General features: G+C 45.9%; 1 protein-coding gene across 1 annotated transcript in view; it reads left to right on the top strand.

Moving 5' to 3' along the window:
* The window catches only part of LOC147423017 (non-specific lipid transfer protein GPI-anchored 15-like), a 42,490-nt gene extending 23,395 nt beyond the window's left edge, over positions 1-19,095 (top strand). Inside the window, exon 2 of the mRNA XM_086502150.1 lies at positions 18,563-19,095. Within this exon, the coding sequence (XP_086358276.1) occupies positions 18,563-18,687 (125 nt within the window). The 3' untranslated portion in view covers positions 18,688-19,095. The remainder of the gene's footprint in view (positions 1-18,562) is intronic.
* Positions 19,096-22,050: the final 2,955 nt, after the last annotated feature.

Consider the following 22,050-nt stretch of genomic DNA (forward strand, 5'->3'; position numbering starts at 1 on the left):
GTCACTTAAAAATAATAAGTGAAAAATGTCAAAAATAGGTAAAATAGGCTAAATGCACTGGAAAATTCTCTCGAAGGATTCTGATGGGAATGCTTATGCTCATGTTGTGTGCAACCAGAGGATTTGCATCTACACTAAGTGACTGGGCATGCACGGTCTGCGAACAGACTCACAAAAGTGCCAGAACACTTCTAAATCTAGACCGACTGGACTGACGGAACCCTTGTGATGAAGTAGCTTGTCCACGGACACATAGGGTTGGATGTGTCACGTGACAGCGGTACTTGAACTTCATAAAGGTCTGCAATGCTTGCTTCTTTGGGCCGCGCGGAGAGCGACAAAGTTTTCTGAGTCTCCTTCAATGCTTCAACTTCGTCGAGTGTCATGCTTCTTTCTTCTGCAAGAATCTCCATGGCTGAAAATTCCTGAAACCATTTCCAACACAAAACCATGAACATACCTATTCCATGTAAAGTGAGTTGAAAAAATATTGTCTTCCTAAAAGACTGTGCATGCAATGTAGATGAACAAAGAGACGGAGTGCCAAACCGTTCACCACACACACGCAAACAATGAGATCGAATCTTTCTCTTATGATCTAAAGCAATCAACTGTGGCAATTCACAACGGAAATGCCCATGCTTGGTGCTCATACTTTCTTGTGCTCTTTCTGAAATTGTGTTGTGCCAAGGAAGAGACATGGAATGTAAATTCCTTAAATGTATACTTTTCAGCTTTTCATGAGAAATCCACATACATCCGTGCTCATTCATGAGTGAAACGTGCTCAACGTACAATATGTAATGCCTAGGAAAAGGGATCACATAAAGACGCTGACTAAAATACAGGAAACGATCACGAATGAAACACTCGTACAATGTGTGGTGACTAATCATGCGAACACATAGTACTTCTTGTGAGGGTTCTTTGGATCTAGGCTCGAGAGCCAAGATCGATTCTTCCTGAGGGGGTGCTTTGGACCTAGGCTCGAGAGCCAAGATGGATCCTTCGTGATTGATCGAATTTGCAACGAGGTGAGCTTTGCTAGAAAAAGCATCAACTAACACATCATCCTTGTGAACAATCACATCATCTTCATGCAACTCATCATGCTTGTGAGAAATCACAGCTTGATCATGCAAATCATCATGCTTGTGAGAAATCACATCTTGATCATGTAAATCATCATGCTCTTCAGTGTCATCCAAATCATCATGCTCATCATTATCATTCAAATCATCATGCGTATCATCATGCAAATCTTGTGTGTCATGCTTTGGAGCAGAGACGGAGAGGGTCTCCTTTTCTAGATTCTGTGCAAAGTACGTGTAACAAACTTGGACACTCCAAGTCAAGAATCAACCGCGACAGCACCAAATAACCACTTCAAAACAATTCACAGATCACAATAGATTTGCACTGGCCCGGCGGAGTTCCGTGCCTAGAGATATTGGCCCCAAAGACTGGCGCCCCTTTCGGTATTTCTTTTTGTATTAATCAATCATCAAAGTACAAGAGAGCGGTTAGGGTTTCACTCTCAGACTCTGCGTCCAGATGCTCTGAGAAGTGAGGCCCTCACCACTAATTTAAAGGTTACAAGGGATGCCCAAAAGCAGAGCCCCAAAAGCTTTTAAAATCAAAAGCATCAGTTCTCTCTCTCTCTTAGAGAGTCTTTTCTCTTTTTTTTTTATAAAAAAAAAGCAAAAGCAAAATTCGCGTCGCTCATCATTTTCCAAATTTTTTTTTTTTTTTTTTAATAATAATAATCCGCCTCCGCGATTTCCGGAATTTAGGGTTTTTGGCAAAAATTAGGGTTTGCAGGAATTTTAGGGTTTCTGGCAGAAATTAGGGTTTCTGCTGTCCGCCACGTCATCACTTGTGACATACCCCCCTCTTGAAAGCATTGTAATCGACCGCGATTACGCCTGCAAAACCGACAAAAGCCATAAACCGTCTTAGCAGACACTGACTGTTAGTACCTACGTACTAGGAACACACATCTAGCACATGTACAAAATCGACAGTCACATCACACGACATCACAGGACATCACCAGACATCACAGGACATCACATGACATTCAACATTCATTCGGATCTTAGACCATGATTTATCGGCAATGTAGCTAGCAATCACATCTAGGTCCAATCGGGACCTCATCGATGTCCGATTGACTAACCCCTATTGCAACCATGTCTATTCGAGATCAATCAGACCAAAATGCTGCAGTCATTTCGTCTATCAGTTCCTGTACTCACAAGAAGTCAAGAACAAATCAGTATCATAATCAGGAATTCCATTTCATAAAGTCATCCAGCAGAATACTGTCAGCTCTCAGTATCCCTGAAGCTCAAAGAGACATCAGTGACTTTAGTATCAAAATCGAGGCATCTGTTGACAAAGGAGTGGAGCGACTCCCCTCTTGTGCATCCCACTGCACCAGATCTTCGGCCAAGCTGAGTTTCTGGGTTCCGTTTGGAGTAGACTATGCTAAACCAAAACATCGAGGTAAAGTTTCACAATCCGAGGAGTATCTGCTAGGTCCTCCTCCTCCATCCACTTCGCATCAAATGCAGGAAAGTTCTTGAACTTAACCAAGAACCGCCTTCGAACTTTACCCTTATTCTTCGTATCCTTATGTGCCAAAATCTGTTCAGGAACAAGGATCTCCTCGTTTTCTTCCACTTCGGGTTGCTCATCAGGCTCCCCATCATCAGGCACATCACCTTTAAAAGGTTTCAAGAGATTCACATGAAATGCATTGTGAATCCTCCAAGTATCTGGCAGTTTCAATCGGAAGGAGACTTCATTTATCTTTTCAGTAATCTGGAAAGGGCCGTAGTATCGCATACTAAGCTTTGGAAAAAGCCTCTCCTTTCCCTTGTTCTTTCGTAGGCGTGCCTTCTCAAAACGTAAGAGCACCCAATCATCCTCCTTCAATTTCATGTCGCGACGACGGCGATCCGCTGCCTTTTTCTGTCGTTCTTGAGACTTCTGCAAAGTCTCGCGAACCTTGGCAAAAGCCGTATCCAGATCTCGCGTATATTTATCCGCTTCAAAGATCTTATCTTTCGTGCTCAGGAAGGGTGGAACCTTCGCAGCACCTTCAACAATCTCAAATGGCGCCTTACCCGTCGACGAGTGTATCGTGTTATTGGAGGCAAATTCCACCAGAGGTAAATATCTTTCCCATTGAGTCTTCTGATCTGAGATATAAGACTTCAATAAATCTAGAACCACTGAATTGGCAATCTCGGATTGCCCATCAGTCTGCGGTTGGAACGATGACGAGAACTGTAACCGCGTGCCAATGTTCTCCCAAATTGCCTTCCAAAACAAACTCGTAAATCTGGGGTCTCTGTCGGAGACAATTGTCTCAGGCATGCCATGTAATCTGAAAATCTGGGCCACAAACAGTCTCGCTAAGTGATCCGGCTTGACTGTTTTCTTCACTGGAATGAAATGAGCCTGTTTGCTAAATCTGTCAATAACAGTCCAGATACCATCGTGACCACTCTGTGTTCTCGGGAGATCAAAAATGAAATCCATCGCTATACTTTCCCAGGGGCGGGTGGGTATGGGTAAAGGCTGTAACAATCCCTGTGCTTTATGCCTATTAAACTTAACCTTCTGGCATACCAAGCAACTGCGCACAAACTCTTCCACATCTTTCTTGAGTCTCGGCCAAAAGAAATATCTCTCTACCCCTTTCATGGTGGTAGCAATGCCGCGGTGACCCGTAAAAGGTGGACAATGGCATTCAGTCATAACCTTTTCCCTCAACGGCTGTGTAACGCACAACATAGTCTTTTTCATCAAGTAGCCTTCCCGAAGGGAGTATCCAGCTACTATCTCCCCCTCCCGTATCCGTGTGAAAATATCTGCAAAATCTGTATCTGTGGCATACTGATCGACCATATCCTCGAAGCTCCTATGATGTATCGCGGAAATAGCCAGAACCAACGGTTTCCGAGACAAAGCATCTGCCACCACATTCTTCAGTTCCTTCTCCGTATATTTCTTGGAGGTAGAAGGTTTCTTGAGAGCGGGTTTCGGGAGTGGTGTTGTGGTTCTCTGCCACTCCATCTGTACCTCTTTCAAAGAGGTCTGGTTCATATATTTTACCATCTTCGGGTCCTTGGCAAAATTGAGCATCATCTTTGTTGCATCGCCAATCAATTGACGACGCTCCATCTCTGTTTGCTCCGCCTGAGTAGGCTGAGGCGGGCCATACTCTCTGTCTGAATCTTCGTTGTGATCCCAGCCCGCATCTCCAGATGCAGAGGGAGTCGACTGATCATTGCCTGAAGCCATAGGTGCCGCGGAAAAAAAATTCGGGGATCGGATTTCCCGTAGAAGAGAAATCGGCCGTGCTCTGATACCACTGTAACAAACTTGGACACTCCAAGTCAAGAATCAACCGCGACAGCACCAAATAACCACTTCAAAACAATTCACAGATCACAATAGATTTGCACTGGCCCGGCGGAGTTCCGTGCCTAGAGATATTGGCCCCAAAGACTGGCGCCCCTTTCGGTATTTCTTTTTGTATTAATCAATCATCAAAGTACAAGAGAGCGGTTAGGGTTTCACTCTCAGACTCTGCGTCCAGATGCTCTGAGAAGTGAGGCCCTCACCACTAATTTAAAGGTTACAAGGGATGCCCAAAAGCAGAGCCCCAAAAGCTTTTAAAATCAAAAGCATCAGTTCTCTCTCTCTCTTAGAGAGTCTTTTCTCTTTTTTTTTTATAAAAAAAAAGCAAAAGCAAAATTCGCGTCGCTCATCATTTTCCAAATTTTTTTTTTTTTTTTTTTTTATAATAATAATCCGCCTCCGCGATTTCCGGAATTTAGGGTTTTTGGCAAAAATTAGGGTTTGCAGGAATTTTAGGGTTTCTGGCAGAAATTAGGGTTTCTGCTGTCCGCCACGTCATCACTTTGTGACAGTACGTCTGCACTTGAGAAAAAAGTCGCCACAACTCTTTCATGTATTGGTTGCCCTTCTCTTGTCTTGCTTTGTTCTCGCGATCATATTCTGCTTGTCTTTCGTTGTTCTCGCGATCAAATTTTGCTTGTCTTTCTTTGGCTTCCAAGCGTGCTTGCTCGCTCTCACGCGCTATGGCTGCCATTCCTTCTTTGTATTCACGATCTATGGCTGCCCTTCGTTCTTCGTAGGCCTTTCTTTCTGCTTTTCTTTCTTCGCGTTCTAACTGTCTTTCCATAAACAATTGCTCCAACTCCTCCATAGGAGTTAGTGCAATCCTTGGCGTAAATGGGGAAGGGGGAGGGTCGGAAAAACCTCTTGGTGGGGAAAATTCTTCTTCTCCTTTCTCATGCTCATCACCTCTAAGCGAAGTATTCATTCCGCTTCGAGTGATGACCATCCACTGAAGTCTTGGGTTCTTGTGGGTTCTTGTGGTCTTGGGTTCTTAAGTTCACGAGATACTTGGGTTCTTGGGGGTCTTGAGTTCTTGAGGTTCTTGAGGTTCTTCTTTTGCTTGCAATCTGTGTTAGAGAAGGATCTTCTCTTCACCCGAGTTCTGCTCTTTTCCGCGGGCGCACCCCTTGGTGGCCTTGCGCTCACACCAAGGTTTCTTTTTCCATCTCACGTCGGTTGGCCGGCCGCTAAGTGCAGGGTTTGCTCTCGATGAGTGAAAAGAGGCACAAGGGGAGGCTGGACAAGCCCTTCTTTCTTGGGATTCCTGTCACTCTTCAAAAACACGATTAGGAATCGACACGCCCAAGTGAACTTGGGTTCGTGCGACCTCAACAAGCAAAAAAAAAACTATGTGGTTCTTTCCTTGAGTGATACAGAACACTGTCAAAGCTCTGATACCAATGTTGGGTACAGCGGAATGAATGTTTGAACTTTGCTCAAGATGAGTGCTCCGAACTGTGCTCAAGGTTCCTTATGTTCTTATGGAAGGGAGAGCCTTCCGTTGTTAATGAGAGAGTGCAATGAACACAAACAAAGTGAATGGACACTGTGCGTGAAAGTGCATGAGACTGAGAGATGGAGAAGAGAATACGGCACCAGAGACGTTGTAAAACTGAAATCGGCCCGTAGGGCGGTAGATGTTGGCTTTCACCCGAAATTCTTTACTTTAGACACACACACAGAGCACTTTGCAAGGGTAACCTGTAACGGGAATTAACACTTGAACACACACACGGCTCGGAAACCCCTGACAATGAGGTTCCCAAGAAGGGCTCTACTCTACCGTGTTGGATCGATGATACCCGGCCCTCCCTGAGAGGAAGGTAGGGTGATGACCTACTAGGAGACTTTGGGCCACCCTACTGTGGGACTCCGCCTCTAATCCGGTGTAGCATAAGCTCCTTCCAGGGCTCCTCACATGGAAGCAGACTCTTGACAATGAGGTTCCCAATAAGGGCTCTACTTTACCGTGTTGGATCGATGATACCCGGCCCTCCATGAGAGGAAGGTAAATGTTCAGAAATGTCCAGAAAACCCACTGGGCCCTGCTTGGTACAGTGATATCTCTGCCCACAATGGCCCGCTTCCATGAGTCCGCAGTAGTCTACATACACCTCCCTGAATGCCACCATGCCCAAAAGCAGCTAAGCTGACCAAAAGGTCTCATAGTGACCACGCAAGATCTGTCCACATCGCCTGATACGGCTCTCACACAAATGATGCTCTTGGAGCATAAGCATATCAATCGCTTAACCCACAAGGCATCTCTGGAGCTCCTATCTGAGTCGACTCCTCTGACGTAGAAATTGGGTCCACCTATCCATGCACATTCCATGAGACAATCCTCATGGGGTCAGTGAGAGAGCCAATGCTGCCATCGCAGCCAATCTCGCAATCTTCGAGGCAGGCTTGGATGGGGAGTAATCCGCATCCGAGCGACCTCGAGATAACCGTGTCTGGAGTGGCTGTCTGACCCATACCCAAGTGAGGTGTGCAGTCCATAGAGCTACATCCTCTATATCCAAGAGTCCTCATGAACATATACATAGCAGGGTGCACTCTGAGTGTCTGCAAAGAAGTATACCACAATGTGTGTACATCTTGTTGCATGTGGTGGTCTCTTAGAGAACTTGGCCAGTCACAGAGTCTGTATCAAGTTTGTCACCCCTAAGTCTCCCGTGTGGGCAGAGAACTTGAGAGCCTGAACATGGAGCCAGTCCATCACTGTATGCATAGTCCACTCTGTTTGATCCTTGCCACGCAACGGGAAGGAAAAACCAACCAATGTGTCCAGGGCCTCTACCTCTCTAGGTCAAGAGAAGAGTCGTCGAGAAAACATGTGAAGTCGGAAGTCCCATCGGCGGCAGATGTCAAAACTGGTCAGGCTGCAAGCGACTGCCGCAAAGGGCGAGGTTTGCACCAAGAGAGGCGTCCGCAAGTAGGGGCGCTCTTTGCGTGAGGCGGCTCGTGGCAAATGCACTGCCAAGAGATTTCCGTGCTGCCGAAGAGTGGCCTGTCCCCTGGGTCAGCAGCGGGGCATGGGAGGGATCAGGAGACGGGGCAAAAGGACTAGTGGGAGGGGTGGGAGATACGGAGGTGGCGGGTGGAGGAGGTGGAGGTGGAGAGGTGGGGACAGTAGGCGGGGAGGGGAGGGGCTGGCCGTGGCGAAGCTGAGGTGGAGGGGGCATCCACTGGCTCATCCTGTTGTAGAGGGTGCAAACGGTTCCTTGTGGGAACCTACTGTTGTTGGCCTGGTGTAGACCGACCACCAGGGGCGCCAGATTGGTGTACCTGTCCCTGACGGTGACAACGCTTGTTTGCCTGGGCACCGGTCTCAGAAGAGGTACTCGTCTGTGCTCCCTGCATCTCTGCCTATTGAGCCTGGCCAGTGTCACCAGCGTGTGACTACTATCTATCCTTTTTGTTGATTTCTTTCTTATTATCTATTTACTTTCACTTTTTGGAAACACCCCTCGGGAAATCTAACTGCCTTGCATTGCATAGCTAGTGTGGAACTGTCCAGAGGGAGTCCAGGCCTGAGGGCAAGAGAGCACTAAGGTTGGACAAGGACTATGGTTAGCCAAGTGGGGTCACTGACTAGCCAAAGTGGAATCCTTTGCTACAGAGGCTACATTTCAGTTCTGGATGTGGCCGCAGTGTACAAAGAGGGTCGGATGACCTAGAAAGATACAATGGCAGCATCTCCTAAAATTTAGGGAACTGCTATTTTAGGACCAGAAAATGTGTTGGCGTCATTACCTCCGGAATGACAAAGGGAACATTTTCTTACTCTGCCGTGAAGTCAACTGGGCAACCGGTTGGGATATTTTTAGGCGGCAACCCCGAAACGGGAAAATGCTTGTTAATGTGCCAAGTGGCACATTCTGGTGCACTTGCCTCATTTTCAGATTTTGTCACAGGTTAAGAGCTATGGAGTGCTTGCTTTCCCTCCTATGTACAGTGCGGTGCCAGGAGTGATGCCCTGCACGCTACGCACTGCCCTCTCTCTCCCCTTTGGCAGTATGTTATGCCCCTCTAGTGGGCTCTTCATTTGACCAATGTACAGTTGTGTGGGTTCATGCGCGATTGCCGAGGCAAGAGCCTCTTGCACAGGTACTGGATTAGCTAGCGGCTAATCCCCCCGCAGGTACAGGTGAATTCGGAGAGGTTTCACGCCAGAAATCTCGTCCGATTCAAAGGGCAAGTAGCCCTACAGGTGCGGGAGCTCGAGGACTTGCTACGGATGCGACCGGCACGCGAAACGGAGCCCGAAACAGTAAATTACAGCCTGCTGTGTATTTTTGCAGGTTTAGGGTTTTGGCCCTAAACGGACCCTAATACCCCCAGGAGGTTTGGGGACGCAAGGGGACCGCTGTACAGGTGATCTGGCGCATTTTCAGGGCTGAAAACAGAGAATTCAGCGTGCTGCAGATTCTCGCCAGGTTTTGCAAAGCGCCCGTATGCGTCGGGAAGGTCGGCCAATGCGTGGGAATACTGACTGTGAAGGGTTCTAGTACAGTTATGCTGCCGAAATCGGGCTGGAACAGTGGAAATTCAGCCGAGTTTGTGCGGGGCAGCTTGTAGGGAACCAGAGCGTTTATTTCCCTCTTTTGAACAATAAAGAAATACCGAAAGGGGCGCCTAAGTTAGGGGCCAATCTGGTGTCCGTCTACTCATACAGGTGCAATCTAGCAGCCTGTATCCCTCTCCCCCTTTGTTGTGTCTTGAAGTACAGGTAAAATAGACGACTAATAATGGGTGAAAGCTAAATCAAGGTTTAAAGTAAAGTCGGCCAATGCGTGGGAATACTGACTGTGAAGGGTTCTATAGTACAGTTATGCTGCCGAAATCGGGCTGGAACAGTGGAAATTCAGCCGAGTTTGTGCGGGGCAGCTTGTAGGGAACCACAGCGTTTATTTCCCTCTTTTGAACAATAAAGAAATACCGAAAGGGGCGCCTAAGTTAGGGGCCAATCTGGTGTCCGTCTACTCATACAGGTGCAATCTAGCAGCTTGTATCCCTCTCCCCCTTTGTTGTGTCTTGAAAGTACAGGTAAAATAGACGACTAATAATGGGTGAAAGCTAAATCAAGGTTTAAAGTAAAGTCTACCGCCCTTTTTGGATTGAACAGGCCGGTTTCATGGTTCCATCGAACTCATTAAATCTCTTTTTCCCATAGAAGTGAGCCTTGGTCAGTTTTGGGCTTGAAGACACTGGGGATCATAGACTAGACATAGTGAATTGCAATTATGGCTGACAGACCAGATGATGTGACTGAAGAGGTTTCCTCTTCACAGGGTCAACAGACACATGAAGTGGGTGAGTCGTCAAGACCACCACAAACAGATGACGATATCTTCAGGACCCAGTTGGCTACTGCTGTGGCTATGTTCACACAAGTAATGCAGAATCCGAGGTTTTTAGCCTTTCTGCAACCTCCTATTCCGTCTCAGCAAGTTGGGTCACTGGATCATATTCAAAAGCCTGTTAAGGCTTGAGCACAGGTGATTCATACTGCACAGTCAATGGAAACACCTGTACACTTGACGGAGAACATGCAGTCTCCACAACCTATGCCTAAGGTGCAAGAACAGGTGGCTGAGATGCCAGTTTTTCAAGCTGTACCAATTCAGCCCGCCACCTTTCAGCACCCTATAGCTGGTTCTAATGGGCAGGGAAGCAACCTACAGGCTATGCAACAAGTCTTCCCACCACCTTCAGTACACCCTGGCTATTTTGGAGGTGGATCCGTATTCCAGAGCATGGCTGGTCATGCACCTGGAAATCAGTTTTACACGCCAGGAACAGTGTTTGGGGGTGCTCAAACGATGATGCCTAACCCCATGTACAGTGTCATGGGTATGCAATCAGGGTTTCAGAGCACTCAGGGCCAATTTGGGATGCCACAAGCAAATTTTGGTATGGCTGGAATTACAAATCAGCAGCCAAATATGGCATTTTCAGGTCAAGTTAATAGCGGCCAAGGAACACAGATGAACCCTAACAGTGCTCCCATGTTTCAGTCACTTCCATATGACAATTTAACGCCGCTAGAGAGGCCAACTCCGTACAAAGAAGGTGGCAAAGGTGTAACTTTCACGACCTTTACAGGGTTTGATGACAGAAGGAAGGCTCTTTCATTCCTCCAGCAGTTTGACAAGGCCTATGCAGGGGGAAACTTTACAGAGGCTTCAAAGGTCCGCAAGGCAGCCACTTTCTTGACAGGGAATGCGGGACAATGGTGGACAACTTTATTGCTTCAAGGGCAAGCTCCGTCCACATGGATTTACTTTAAGTAGATTTTTGCAGCAGCATGGTTATCTGATGACTTTGAAGCAGATGTCATGACAGAATGGCACCAGCTTAATGCTGCCACTTGCAGAAATTTGGATGATTACAATCGGAAGTTTTGGAAAGCTCTACTTCCAGTAACTTCCTATAGGTTTGTGCCATTGACAGCACAGATTGAAAAATACTGTTGTGGCCTACCCAAAGGATTGAGAAAATACTGTACGAAGACAAAAGTCACTACTTTGACGCAGCTCATCGAGGTAGCAAACACTGGCAATGGTTTGCTCAAGGGAGAAGATTGTGAATTTAACACTGGCGTCAAGGCAGGATCAGGCAAGAAAAATTCAGCCAAGAAGCTCGTTCCCAATGAGGCTCCTAAAGGGACTCAAGAGTCAGCCAACGCAGGTAAAGACAAAGCTACGGCTGAATCAGAAAAAGGACCAGCAAAGAAATGGAAAAGACGTTTTCCTCGCAAGTCAGAAGAGCAAAAGAAGGTCCTGAGGACAGAAAACAAATGCTTTATATGTGAGCAGCCTGGCCACATTGCTTACAACTGTCCTACAAAGAAAAGGCCAGCTGATTCTGAAGACAAGGAGGACAGGAAAGGAAAGAAGCCCATGGCTGGTCTAGTGCCAGATATGGTGGGCGACAAGCCAAATTCAGATGCAAGTGAGCTTTGCAGAGCATGGGGAAAGGTCAGGGATCAAACAGTGCTTATCTTCTTTGATCCAGGTGCCAAAGCTAACTTCATTTCCCCAGAATTGGCTTCAAAGTTGGGAATCAGACCTGAAGAGATGGGGTATACAGCAGAGGCAGGTTTGGCATGTCCTGGCCATACAAAGGCTGTGACACCCATCATTGGAAAGTTGCGTCTACATATCCAGTCCTATGTAGATGGTGAGGAATTTTACATCATGCCACTGGACGGATGTGATGTGTTGTTAGGTATTCCTTGGTTGTTTCGTGTACAGGGAATCATGGATGTCTACAACAAAAAGATCACTGTACAGAGCAGGGGAAAGACTCACATTCTGGATGTAAAGCTTAAAGGGGAGTCTATTCCTACTGTATCAGCTTCTGCTATTACTTCTGTAATGAAAAAGCATCTTTCTGTGTACTTGGTTTTTGCACGTGAAGTGTCAGATTGTGATGAATCAAACTTATCTGTGCTAGATAAAGAAAGGTCAATGTTTTTACAACAGTACAGTGACTGTTTTTCCGATTCATTACTGTCTCAATTACCGCCAGAGAGACCCGAGGACCATGCGATAGATTTGGTGCCAGGCAGTAGCCCACCAAATAAGCCTCCGTACAGGGTTAGTGCGGCTCAGCAGAAAGAGATAATGGGCCAAGTACAGGAGTTGTTAGAAAAGGGGCTGATTCAGCCCAGTTCATCGCCATTCTGTTCTCCAGTGTTGTTGGTGCAGAAAAAGGATGGCTCATGGCGTATGTGCATCGACTACCGTGCACTGAACAAGAATACCATCAAGAATAGGTTCCCTATACTTAGAATTGATGATATTATGGACAAATTAGAAGGAGCAGCTATGTTTAGCAGGATAGATCTAAAGAGTGGGTACTATCAGATCCGCATTAGATCAGAGGATGTGCACAAGACTGCTTTTAGAACGACGTTTGGCCTTTACGAATTTTTAGTGATGCCCTTTGGTCTCACAAATGCTCCTGCTACGTTCAATAGGATGATGGACAGAATTTTCCGTCCACACCAACAGTTTGTTGGTACATTCTTTGATGACATGATAGTCTACTCAAAGAATGAAGAGGAGCATAGGCATCACTTGGCCATTGTGTTCAAAGAGCTACGCAGTCATAGGTTGCTCATCAATGCAAAGAAAAGTGAGTTTTTTCTGGAAGAGATTCACTTCCTGGGACACATTGTCTCAAAGGATGGTGTCAGAATGGATCCTGCAAAAGTTGAAGCGATCAAGTCATGGCCAAATTTGAAGACGGTGCATGATGTCCGAAGCTTTTTGGGACTATGCTCCTATTACAGACGGTTTATCCGAAATTTTGCTGAGATTGCTTCACCTTTACATGCTCTTCAAAAGAAGGCAGTCACCTTCAGATGGACACAGAAAGAGATTTCAGCTTTTAATCTCTTAAAGGAAAAGATGACTTCAGATCCAGTCATTGTGTTGCCAAATCTTAGGAAGTCAAGTTATCTGAGAAGCATATGCGATGGGCAAATATCTTGTCCATGTTCCATTTTCAGATTGTGCATGTGGAAGGCAAGAAGAACGTTGTGGCTGATGCCTTGTCAAGGAAGCCACAAATTTCAGCTGTGTCAATTCCTTATCATCATGAACTTGATGATATGAGAGAACAGTATGAAAATGAAGAAGATTTTGCAAGGGTCTTCGAGCAGCTAATGCATGGACAACGTCATGAACACTATCTTCTTAAAGACGGGTTCATGATGATGCATGGCAGATTGTGTGTCACAAAGCCATTGCGACGCAAAGTGATGGAAGAGAGTCATGTCCCACCGTATGCAGGGCATCGTGGTATCGATGCTACAGTTATCTTTGATCTTCCGAGAACGCAGACAGGAAATGATGGTATTTGGACCATTATTTGCAGATTCAGCAAACAGGCTCATTTTATTCCTGTCAGGAAGAAGATAAAGCCAGATCAGATGGCACGCTTGTTTATGAGCAATATTTTCAAGTATCATGGCATGCCACAGTCGATTGTTAGCGACCGTGATCCACGCATGACAAGTTTGTTCTGGAGAGGCTTGTTTGAGAAACGCTCAAATTCTCTTCGTCATTTCATCCTCAAACAGATGGGCAATCAGAAGAGGCAAATTCTACTGTCCTAGATCTGCTGAAGTGCTATGTGTCAGAGCATAAAGGAAAGTGGGAGCAGTATTTGCCATTGGTGGAGTATGCATACAATAATACAGTGCATTCATCAAATGGCAAGGCACCTTTTGAGATAGTTGAAGGTGGCAAGAAAGTTCCTCCCATACTGCATACAAAGGACAAGATATTTGAAGCAGATAAGTATGTTCAGGACATGGATGAAATGTACAAGAAGGTCAAAGTGGCCTTAGAAAGGACTCAGGCAAAGCAAAAGAAAGCAGCTGATCGTCACCGTCGTGAAGTGGTATATTCACTTGGTGATTGGGTGCTTTTACGCTTTGAAAAGGCAAGGTTAAAGAAGATGAAGGGCAAGGAAAGACTGTTTCCAAAGCTCAGCATGCGTTACCATGGGCCTTTTCAAGTGTGCGACATAATCAGTGATGTTGCATATAGGCTGAAATTGCCTGACAGTTGGAAGATTCACAATGCGTTTCATGTGAGTCTTCTCAGACCCTATGTGGGTGATGTGCCAGAAGATATGCCAGCTGAAGATCAGCCGGAAGTCGAGGAACTTGACGAGATCTTGGTCCCTGAACAGATTTTGGCACACAAAGAAAGGAAAGTGAAAGGCAAGGTTGCTAGGCGTTACTTGGTAAAGTTCAGAAACTATCCACCAATGGATGCTAAGTGGATGGAAGAAGGTGAACTTGCAGAGTCACCAACTGTGTTATCACTTTACCTTGAAGCCTTCGGTTTGCAACCTACCTTGACCCCTTGAGTTTCAAAGCTACATGGATTGTCAGTGTGACAATGGCTTCTGAAACAAATGATGTACATGGTATTTAAAGTGAGCTCAAATGAAATATCTGTTACATGAATGTTAGAGCTGTACAGATTGTCAGTTTGGCAATTGCTCTTATGGAATGTCCAAAAGTTTGGTTAGTGCTATAGAAGTGAGTATTTCTTGTCAGTTTATCAAGGATACAGTGATTGCTTCTATTGAAGAGTACATGTGTAACTGCATTCTTAAACTGTCGGTTTGGGTATGCTCGAAAGTGTTACGGGATCCAACGTGTACTATAAGACAGTGGCAAAATGTGCAGCTACCATTTTGTCATTGGAAAGTTAGTGACTCAAAGCAATGGCAGAGTGCGAAGCTACCACTATGTCATTGGGACAGGGTTCACACGCAAGCAATACATGAGTCGACGAGGTGTTGAATACACTACGGTTGACAATGAGCATGTATGTGTTGTATATGTGTCGACAGGTGTTGAATACATCAGTGTTGACAGTAAGCATTTACGACATAGATGCAAACGAGGACGTTTGAGATTTCAAAAGGGGGGTATGTCACCAGCGTGTGACTACTATCTATCCTTTTTGTTGATTTCTTTCTTATTATCTATTTACTTTCACTTTTTGGAAACACCCCTCGGGAAATCTAACTGCCTTGCATTGCATAGCTAGTGTGGAACTGTCCAGAGGGAGTCCAGGCCTGAGGGCAAGAGAGCACTAAGGTTGGACAAGGACTATGGTTAGCCAAGTGGGGTCACTGACTAGCCAAAGTGGAATCCTTTGCTACAGAGGCTACATTTCAGTTCTGGATGTGGCCGCAGTGTACAAAGAGGGTCGGATGACCTAGAAAGATACAATGGCAGCATCTCCTAAAATTTAGGGAACTGCTATTTTAGGACCAGAAAATGTGTTGGCGTCATTACCTCCGGAATGACAAAGGGAACATTTTCTTACTCTGCCGTGAAGTCAACTGGGCAACCGGTTGGGATATTTTTAGGCGGCAACCCCGAAACGGGAAAATGCTTGTTAATGTGCCAAGTGGCACATTCTGGTGCACTTGCCTCATTTTCAGATTTTGTCACAGGTTAAGAGCTATGGAGTGCTTGCTTTCCCTCCTATGTACAGTGCGGTGCCAGGAGTGATGCCCTGCACGCTACGCACTGCCCTCTCTCTCCCTTTGGTAGTATGTTATGCCCCTCTAGTGGGCTCTTCATTTGACCAATGTACAGTTGTGTGGGTTCATGCGCGATTGCCGAGGCAAGAGCCTCTTGCACAGGTACTGGATTAGCTAGCGGCTAATCCCCCCGCAGGTACAGGTGAATTCGGAGAGGTTTCACGCCAGAAATCTCGTCCGATTCAAAGGGCAAGTAGCCCTACAAGTGCGGGAGCTCGAGGACTTGCTACGGATGCGACCGGCATGCGAAACGGAGCCCGAAACAGTAAATTACAGCCTGCTGTGTATTTTTGCAGGTTTAGGGTTTTGGCCCTAAACGGACCCTAATACCCCCAGGAGGTTTGGGGACGCAAGGGGACCGCTGTACAGGTGATCTGGCGCATTTTCAGGGCTGAAAACAGAGAATTCAGCGTGCTGCAGATTCTCGCCAGGTTTTGCAAAGCGCCCGTATGCGTCGGGAAGGTCGGCCAATGCGTGGGAATACTGACTGTGAAGGGTTCTAGTACAGTTATGTTGCCGAAATCGGGCTAGAACAGTGGAAATTAAGCCGAGTTTGTGCGGGGCAGCTTGTAGGGAACCAGAGCGTTTATTTCCCTCTTTTGAACAATAAAGAAATACCGAAAGGGGCGCCTAAGTTAGGGGCCAATCTGGTGTCCGTCTACTCATACAGGTGCAATCTAGCAGCCTGTATCCCTCTCCCCCTTTGTTGTGTCTTGAAAGTACAGGTAAAATAGACGACTAATAATGGGTGAAAGCTAAATCAAGGTTTAAAGTAAAGTCTACCGCCCTTTTTGGATTGAACAGGCCGGTTTCAGCCAGCCTTGGTAGGTTGGGTCCGTGTCGAGGATCAAGTCCTCCTCCCTGGACAAGCCTTCGCAAGATGGCCCATTTGCTTGCAAAAGAAACACTGGTTCGAGAGGCCCGAATACTCCACGCTTTGTTTGATTTAACCACCACTCACCCGAGGCAGTAAAACCACCTTCGGAAGTGTATGTGCGTCCCGAACAAGAACCCGCACAGTGGGTAACCCTGCGGCCTTGGCCACAACTGAAGCCGAAGTGCGCGGGTCTCAAAGACCGTCCCAAACATGGAACCAAGCCTGGACAGTAGGGGGGGAGGTACTCCCGCCATAAGCGTGGGACCTCCTCCAACACGTTTGAATTCGGGTCGAAACCGTGGTGCCGCTATCTGAAGTAAGCTCGAGCCGCCCGAATGCCAAACGGGCTCATCGGGATCACTTTGGCCGCTAGTTCTGGAGACTCAAACTCTATTTGATAATAACCTCTCCCGAGAATCTGTACATCGATGATCTTGCCCGCTTCGGTGAGGAGTCGGGCCTGGAATAGCTTCGGAACCTTGCCTCTGTCAGGCCGTGTGCCAACGATCTTGCATATGACCGAGGTGGCTTGAAGCCGTTCCACCTCGGCCATCAAGCTTGCTTGCTCTTCTAGCGGAAGAGCAAGTCGAAGGGTCGGCTCCGCGGTGCCGGAGGAGGGGGCTTCAGAAGAGTCCCTCTGAAATAAAGCAGGAACAGCCATTCTGTGTCTGCTGCTCGAGATGGGAGGGCGAAGATGTCGACAAAGGCGAAGATATCCTCTCTCATGTCAGCGTTTTCTCTCCCTGCTGTGCGCATCCTCGCCTGCCACCTGGAACTCGCCTTGCCTTCTCCCTTTTAGAATCACTCCGAGACTCCAGTTAATGAAACCAAAATGAAACGTTTGAACCAGTAAGTAAGCTTACTCAGTTTCTCCCTCTCCCCTTATCTTGCGTTTTCTGTCTGCATGGTCCAGGCTGCCCCTGATCTCCACTTCTCTAGTCTCATGAGGCTCATTCAAGTTGTCCTTGAGGGAGATTTGACCTGGTGGGTGGACTGTCCATAGATTCTGGCTCGCTTCCCCGGTTATCATCCAATTCGCCACTTTGACAGATCCACTGGGAGAGGGCAACCACCTCCACAAGAAGGATTATCTAGGCAACCCCAAAACCCAAGAGAGGATGCGAGTTTTTGTGTAATTGTGTGCCTCATGGCTGGGAAGTTGGAACTTTTACTGCTGCTTGTTCTATCGATCATGCCTGAATGGAGACCCCAACGATCACTTTTTAGGTAATTGAAGGCTGGGTCGTCATAAAAAAACCATGACAGGATTCTTTTTTTAATTTGCCTAGTCACCTACTTGATTCTGATTAAAGGCACCTGCAAGCACACATGGTTAGTAGATGCGCATGCCCGCTCACTTCATGCTCCGTGCGATTCTGATCATATGAGACTGGAGGTGTGCAATCTTCTAGTCCTAGGCTGCATTCTGACACCAACAGATGTCCACAAAAGTGCACTAGAATACGCTTTGTACAATCATTCATGCAAAGAGGGTTATGCCAGGGTCCTCAACTATTATGGATCTGTCCAGGCAATAATTCCTTGTCTATGGATTGGCTCTTGGTCATAGTAGCATGCCCACATCACATAAAGAGCCAATGTCCATTTGGGTGCACATTCATTTATGTCAATTGAGCGTCACAGTAACTCTAAAAGGAGAGATACTACTTGTATGACTGGTGTGAAAGCAGCTGGTAGGGCATGATGCCGATACTCAGAAGCAGCATTTGGACATACATAGGATGGGTGGGTGTTGTTGGGTGGCATTAGCTGTGACGTTGTTACTCAATGTGGTTTCATGCAAACATTTGGTAATTAGCACTTTTAAAGTATGTCTTTGTTGTTTATTGAGAATAGTCCGGAAGCTGAAGCTCCTCGCATGAGGAACTACTGTATGGCATTCTGATCCTTGTTACTTTTTCCTCCCTAATGGAATTGGGGGAAGGGGATGATGAACATTGTAGGCTTCGCCTATATGAATGATGAAGCGGCCCGCCCTGCCCCAAAATTTACAATGGAGAACCTGTGTGTATTTTTGAGGATGAATGCACACTATTTTTAATAGAGTTGATAAGGTGAAGCCCATTATATTTCATACAAAGAAAATTTGACGGGCTTTCAATGTCGAAATATTGATAGTGTAGTTTCCTCTGTTTTTAGGTACATCTGCTCCAGCTCCTGCTCCTGCTCTTACTGATAAAAATGGGGCTTACCCACCACAAAATATATGTATTTTGCAAGTCATCTTCATAGGGCTTGCATTGCTGTTTTTAAATTTCAACTAGGCTCTAAGGTCGGTGCTTCAGATCACGAGGCGTTATTTGAGAGTTGCAAGTCTACAAAAGGGCTGTGATCCCTGACGAATACTATGAATAAGTCTGAACAACTCAGAAAACTTGTACTATGACATGCACCATCATAATTTCAAAGTCTTCAAATGGGATCTCTAACACCTCTCTCATTTCAAAGAGATCTCTACAATAGATGACATAAGCTTATCAGGCTGGTATCTCTACAGAACCCTCTCTCTCTCTCTCTCTTTCTCTCTCTCTCTCTCAGCCCACAAATATCTTCTTGCTTGGCATAGGTGTAGGCTATTAACATAGCCTTGATTGTGGCTGTCAATGAATGCTCCAACTATATATTGTGTGTTTTAAGAATTGTAAGTGGCTCGACTCGCTTAAACTTGCGTTTTCATGCTGGCAACATAAAGTAAGTCTTAATAGAAAGGGAGCGTAGTACCTCACCAAGTCGCAAAGGGCTATCAATACAGTGTCCTTTCAATGTTTGTGTGTGAAAATTTTAAGAACCATTAGTTAACAAAGCTATCAACTTAAGCTCATGCTTATGATGCCAACTCACGCAACTGCCTTTGGTTTTATGCAGTGACCATAGAGCTTGTGGGGCAAATGTGGGAAAGGTCAAAATTTTTTGCCATTTTTCAATTAGGAAATTTAGGAACTTGAGCTATTGTTTGTGAAATGCTAGTGATTCGTCCAAATTTAAGGCAGAATATTTCCTTTTTCCTCTTGTTTCTAAACAGCCCCGACATCGATCATTGTCAAGATGTCAACTAGTAAAAAGCATAATCTATTTGGCCTCTCTATCAGATTTTCTCTTTTACATAGGCAAACCAGATCCATCATAGGGAGGGCACAAAGATTGTCTTATATCGGGTGCGCATATGTGGCCTTGGGAGGCCTCTTGACGCTCTCCCTGTTGGCTTGGATGAATGGTTCCAACTAATATCACACCCGCACCATTACAATGGGTTCATTAAAGAAAGCTCTTGCACAAAATTCATTATTAGCTACTGGTGCCTTGTGCTACTGGAGCTTGAGCTTGCAGGCAACAGACCCGTTAAAACAGATGGTTGGTGAGATGATAATGACAATGCATGACTGGAAGAGAGCATGGGAGTTCAAGGCCCATGCTAGCAGCAGATATTCAATGCTATACCAGAGTACATAAACAGGCAAAAGGGGATGCTGCATACCGAATCGCTAATGAAGGTGAATTGAAGCTCATCCTTCCTAAGAGAGGAAGAGAGATGAATTCTGTGCAAACAATGATATCCTACATCGAAAGTTCATATGGACAAACACTCTCATTACACTATCACTTGGAGTTTCATAGCCTTACCCCTATATTGGATGATCAATGCATTCCAACATCATAGCAAGAGCTCAGAAAGTTCTCAATCCGCATGCGTCCTGAAAACAGCCCTCTTTGTGCCCCAGTTAGAAACTCCTCACTCTGCCTTCAATGAGAACTGCCAGTTGCTTCCGAGCACTATTCGTGTTGGCCATATCCTCCTACAATCAATGCACTTCAAAATATCACATTTGAAGCAAAAGTAGACCTATGCTTTCCCTGGCCTTATCCCTCTTGGGAATGCCCTACAATCATTGCACTCCAAGAGATAACCTTCCGGACATAGAGCTCATTAGCAGATTGTTTGCTGATAGGCCTTGTTGGACATATCCTGCAACCAATGTACTCCAAGAGAAAAAGAGAGAACTTCCTAGACCTGAGCTTGCACTTTTTGAGCTTTTGTGAAAAGACCTTAACCAACAAATACATCATAAAGGTATTTACCCTTATCAACTACATTACGCAATATATGCCTTCCAGATGCAAGCAGACACAATTGTAATACCTTACTTCCAATTCCCTTAAAACAACCCAGACGTTTGGGAGCCTACGCCTATTGTGAATATCCTCCAATCAATGCACTTCAAGAGCTTACATCTTGGACATGCAGCTTCTCAAGTACATGCATAACCAAATTAACAGTTAACATACATTTTAACTAAAGCTATGCCAAGCATGATGGCTTCTCCAAAGATCCCTCCCCTAACAATATCATTATTCCGTGTTGTCCGAAAACAACATAATGCTCCCTGGCGCTGACCAAAAGATGGCATCTTGAACATGAAGGTGTGAAGCTATCCATAGGTAACATACCCTCACCCCACAATTGCAAAGAACACCCATCTACTTCCTTACTTCCCACTTGGGCATACACTGCAATCAATGGATTCCGAGACATGACAACTTACACATGCAGCTCGTCAAGCATACTGCTATGTGCAGCATTAGAACGTGCAACAATCACTTGAGAGCCACCCCTACACTCAGAAAAGGGGATTAAAAAGGCGCGCCCGTAAGGAGAGAAGAGAATCCTGTAGGCAAAATTAGATGAAACGCCAAGTTTTTTGGGGTGGCCGGCCGCTGTCAAGGTGCAGCAGCTATCCGGGAAGGCAGCAACTTGGTGGGCAGGGCGGGTGAGCTGAGGACGTCGCTTCCCCTGCTCAACTCAACCCCCCAGTGGACAAACAATGGCAATGCCCCGCCTTAGCACAACATGACGAGGGGTGCGGCCTTAGCTTCTTCCCTGGTCGCGGCGTCACCTTGTTGCTGTGCGCTCAAGATCTTGAATTGCAATTTGCAACCTGTCAAATGTAATCGCAATTGCCATTTAGAGAAATTAAACGTGATACCTACATTTTTAATTCGTTCGTGAGCATACGGTGATTTTCTAATGGCTCCGTTATTTTTAACGAGCCTCGATTAAAATACATTTTTGATTCGTCCACGTGTCGGGGATTTTCTAATGGGCTCCATTATTTTTAACGAGCCTCGATTAAAATAATCAGAGCAGCTCGTCACAACACAACAGACACAAGACACAGTTTCTCATTGTAGGGTGGTCCCTCCTCAGCTTTAAGTACCAGGGGGTTTCAATCGTGGGATCAAGGGCCCTTGTGCAAAATCAATGGCGTTTGCAAATCTCGGCCGTCGGTGTGTAAAAACTAAACTCGGGATCCCTACTTTAGTTTTTATGTCGAGATCCCGAGTTTACCTTCAAATAAATGTGAACTCACATCTATTTCAAACGAGACGCACGCGAGCATGTTGGTCAAGGAGTGTGCTCCTCAAGCTGATGGTGAGGGTTCAAAACCTGGCTGGGGAAGCGAGGCCGTCCCAAGATTAGATCTCCACAGGTCCACGTGGATGACCTCCCGAGATTAGTTTTTTGAAATCTAAACTCAGGATCGAAATCTAAACTCAAGATCCTGAGTTTAGATTTAATCGATCAATAGTCCAAATCGGCCGCCATCCCGTCTTTCAATTGGGACCATTGA

This window comes from Adiantum capillus-veneris, chromosome 26 (genome assembly GCF_014529385.1).
Source record: "Adiantum capillus-veneris isolate H3 chromosome 26, ASM1452938v2, whole genome shotgun sequence".
Lineage (NCBI taxonomy): Eukaryota > Viridiplantae > Streptophyta > Polypodiopsida > Polypodiales > Pteridaceae > Adiantum > Adiantum capillus-veneris.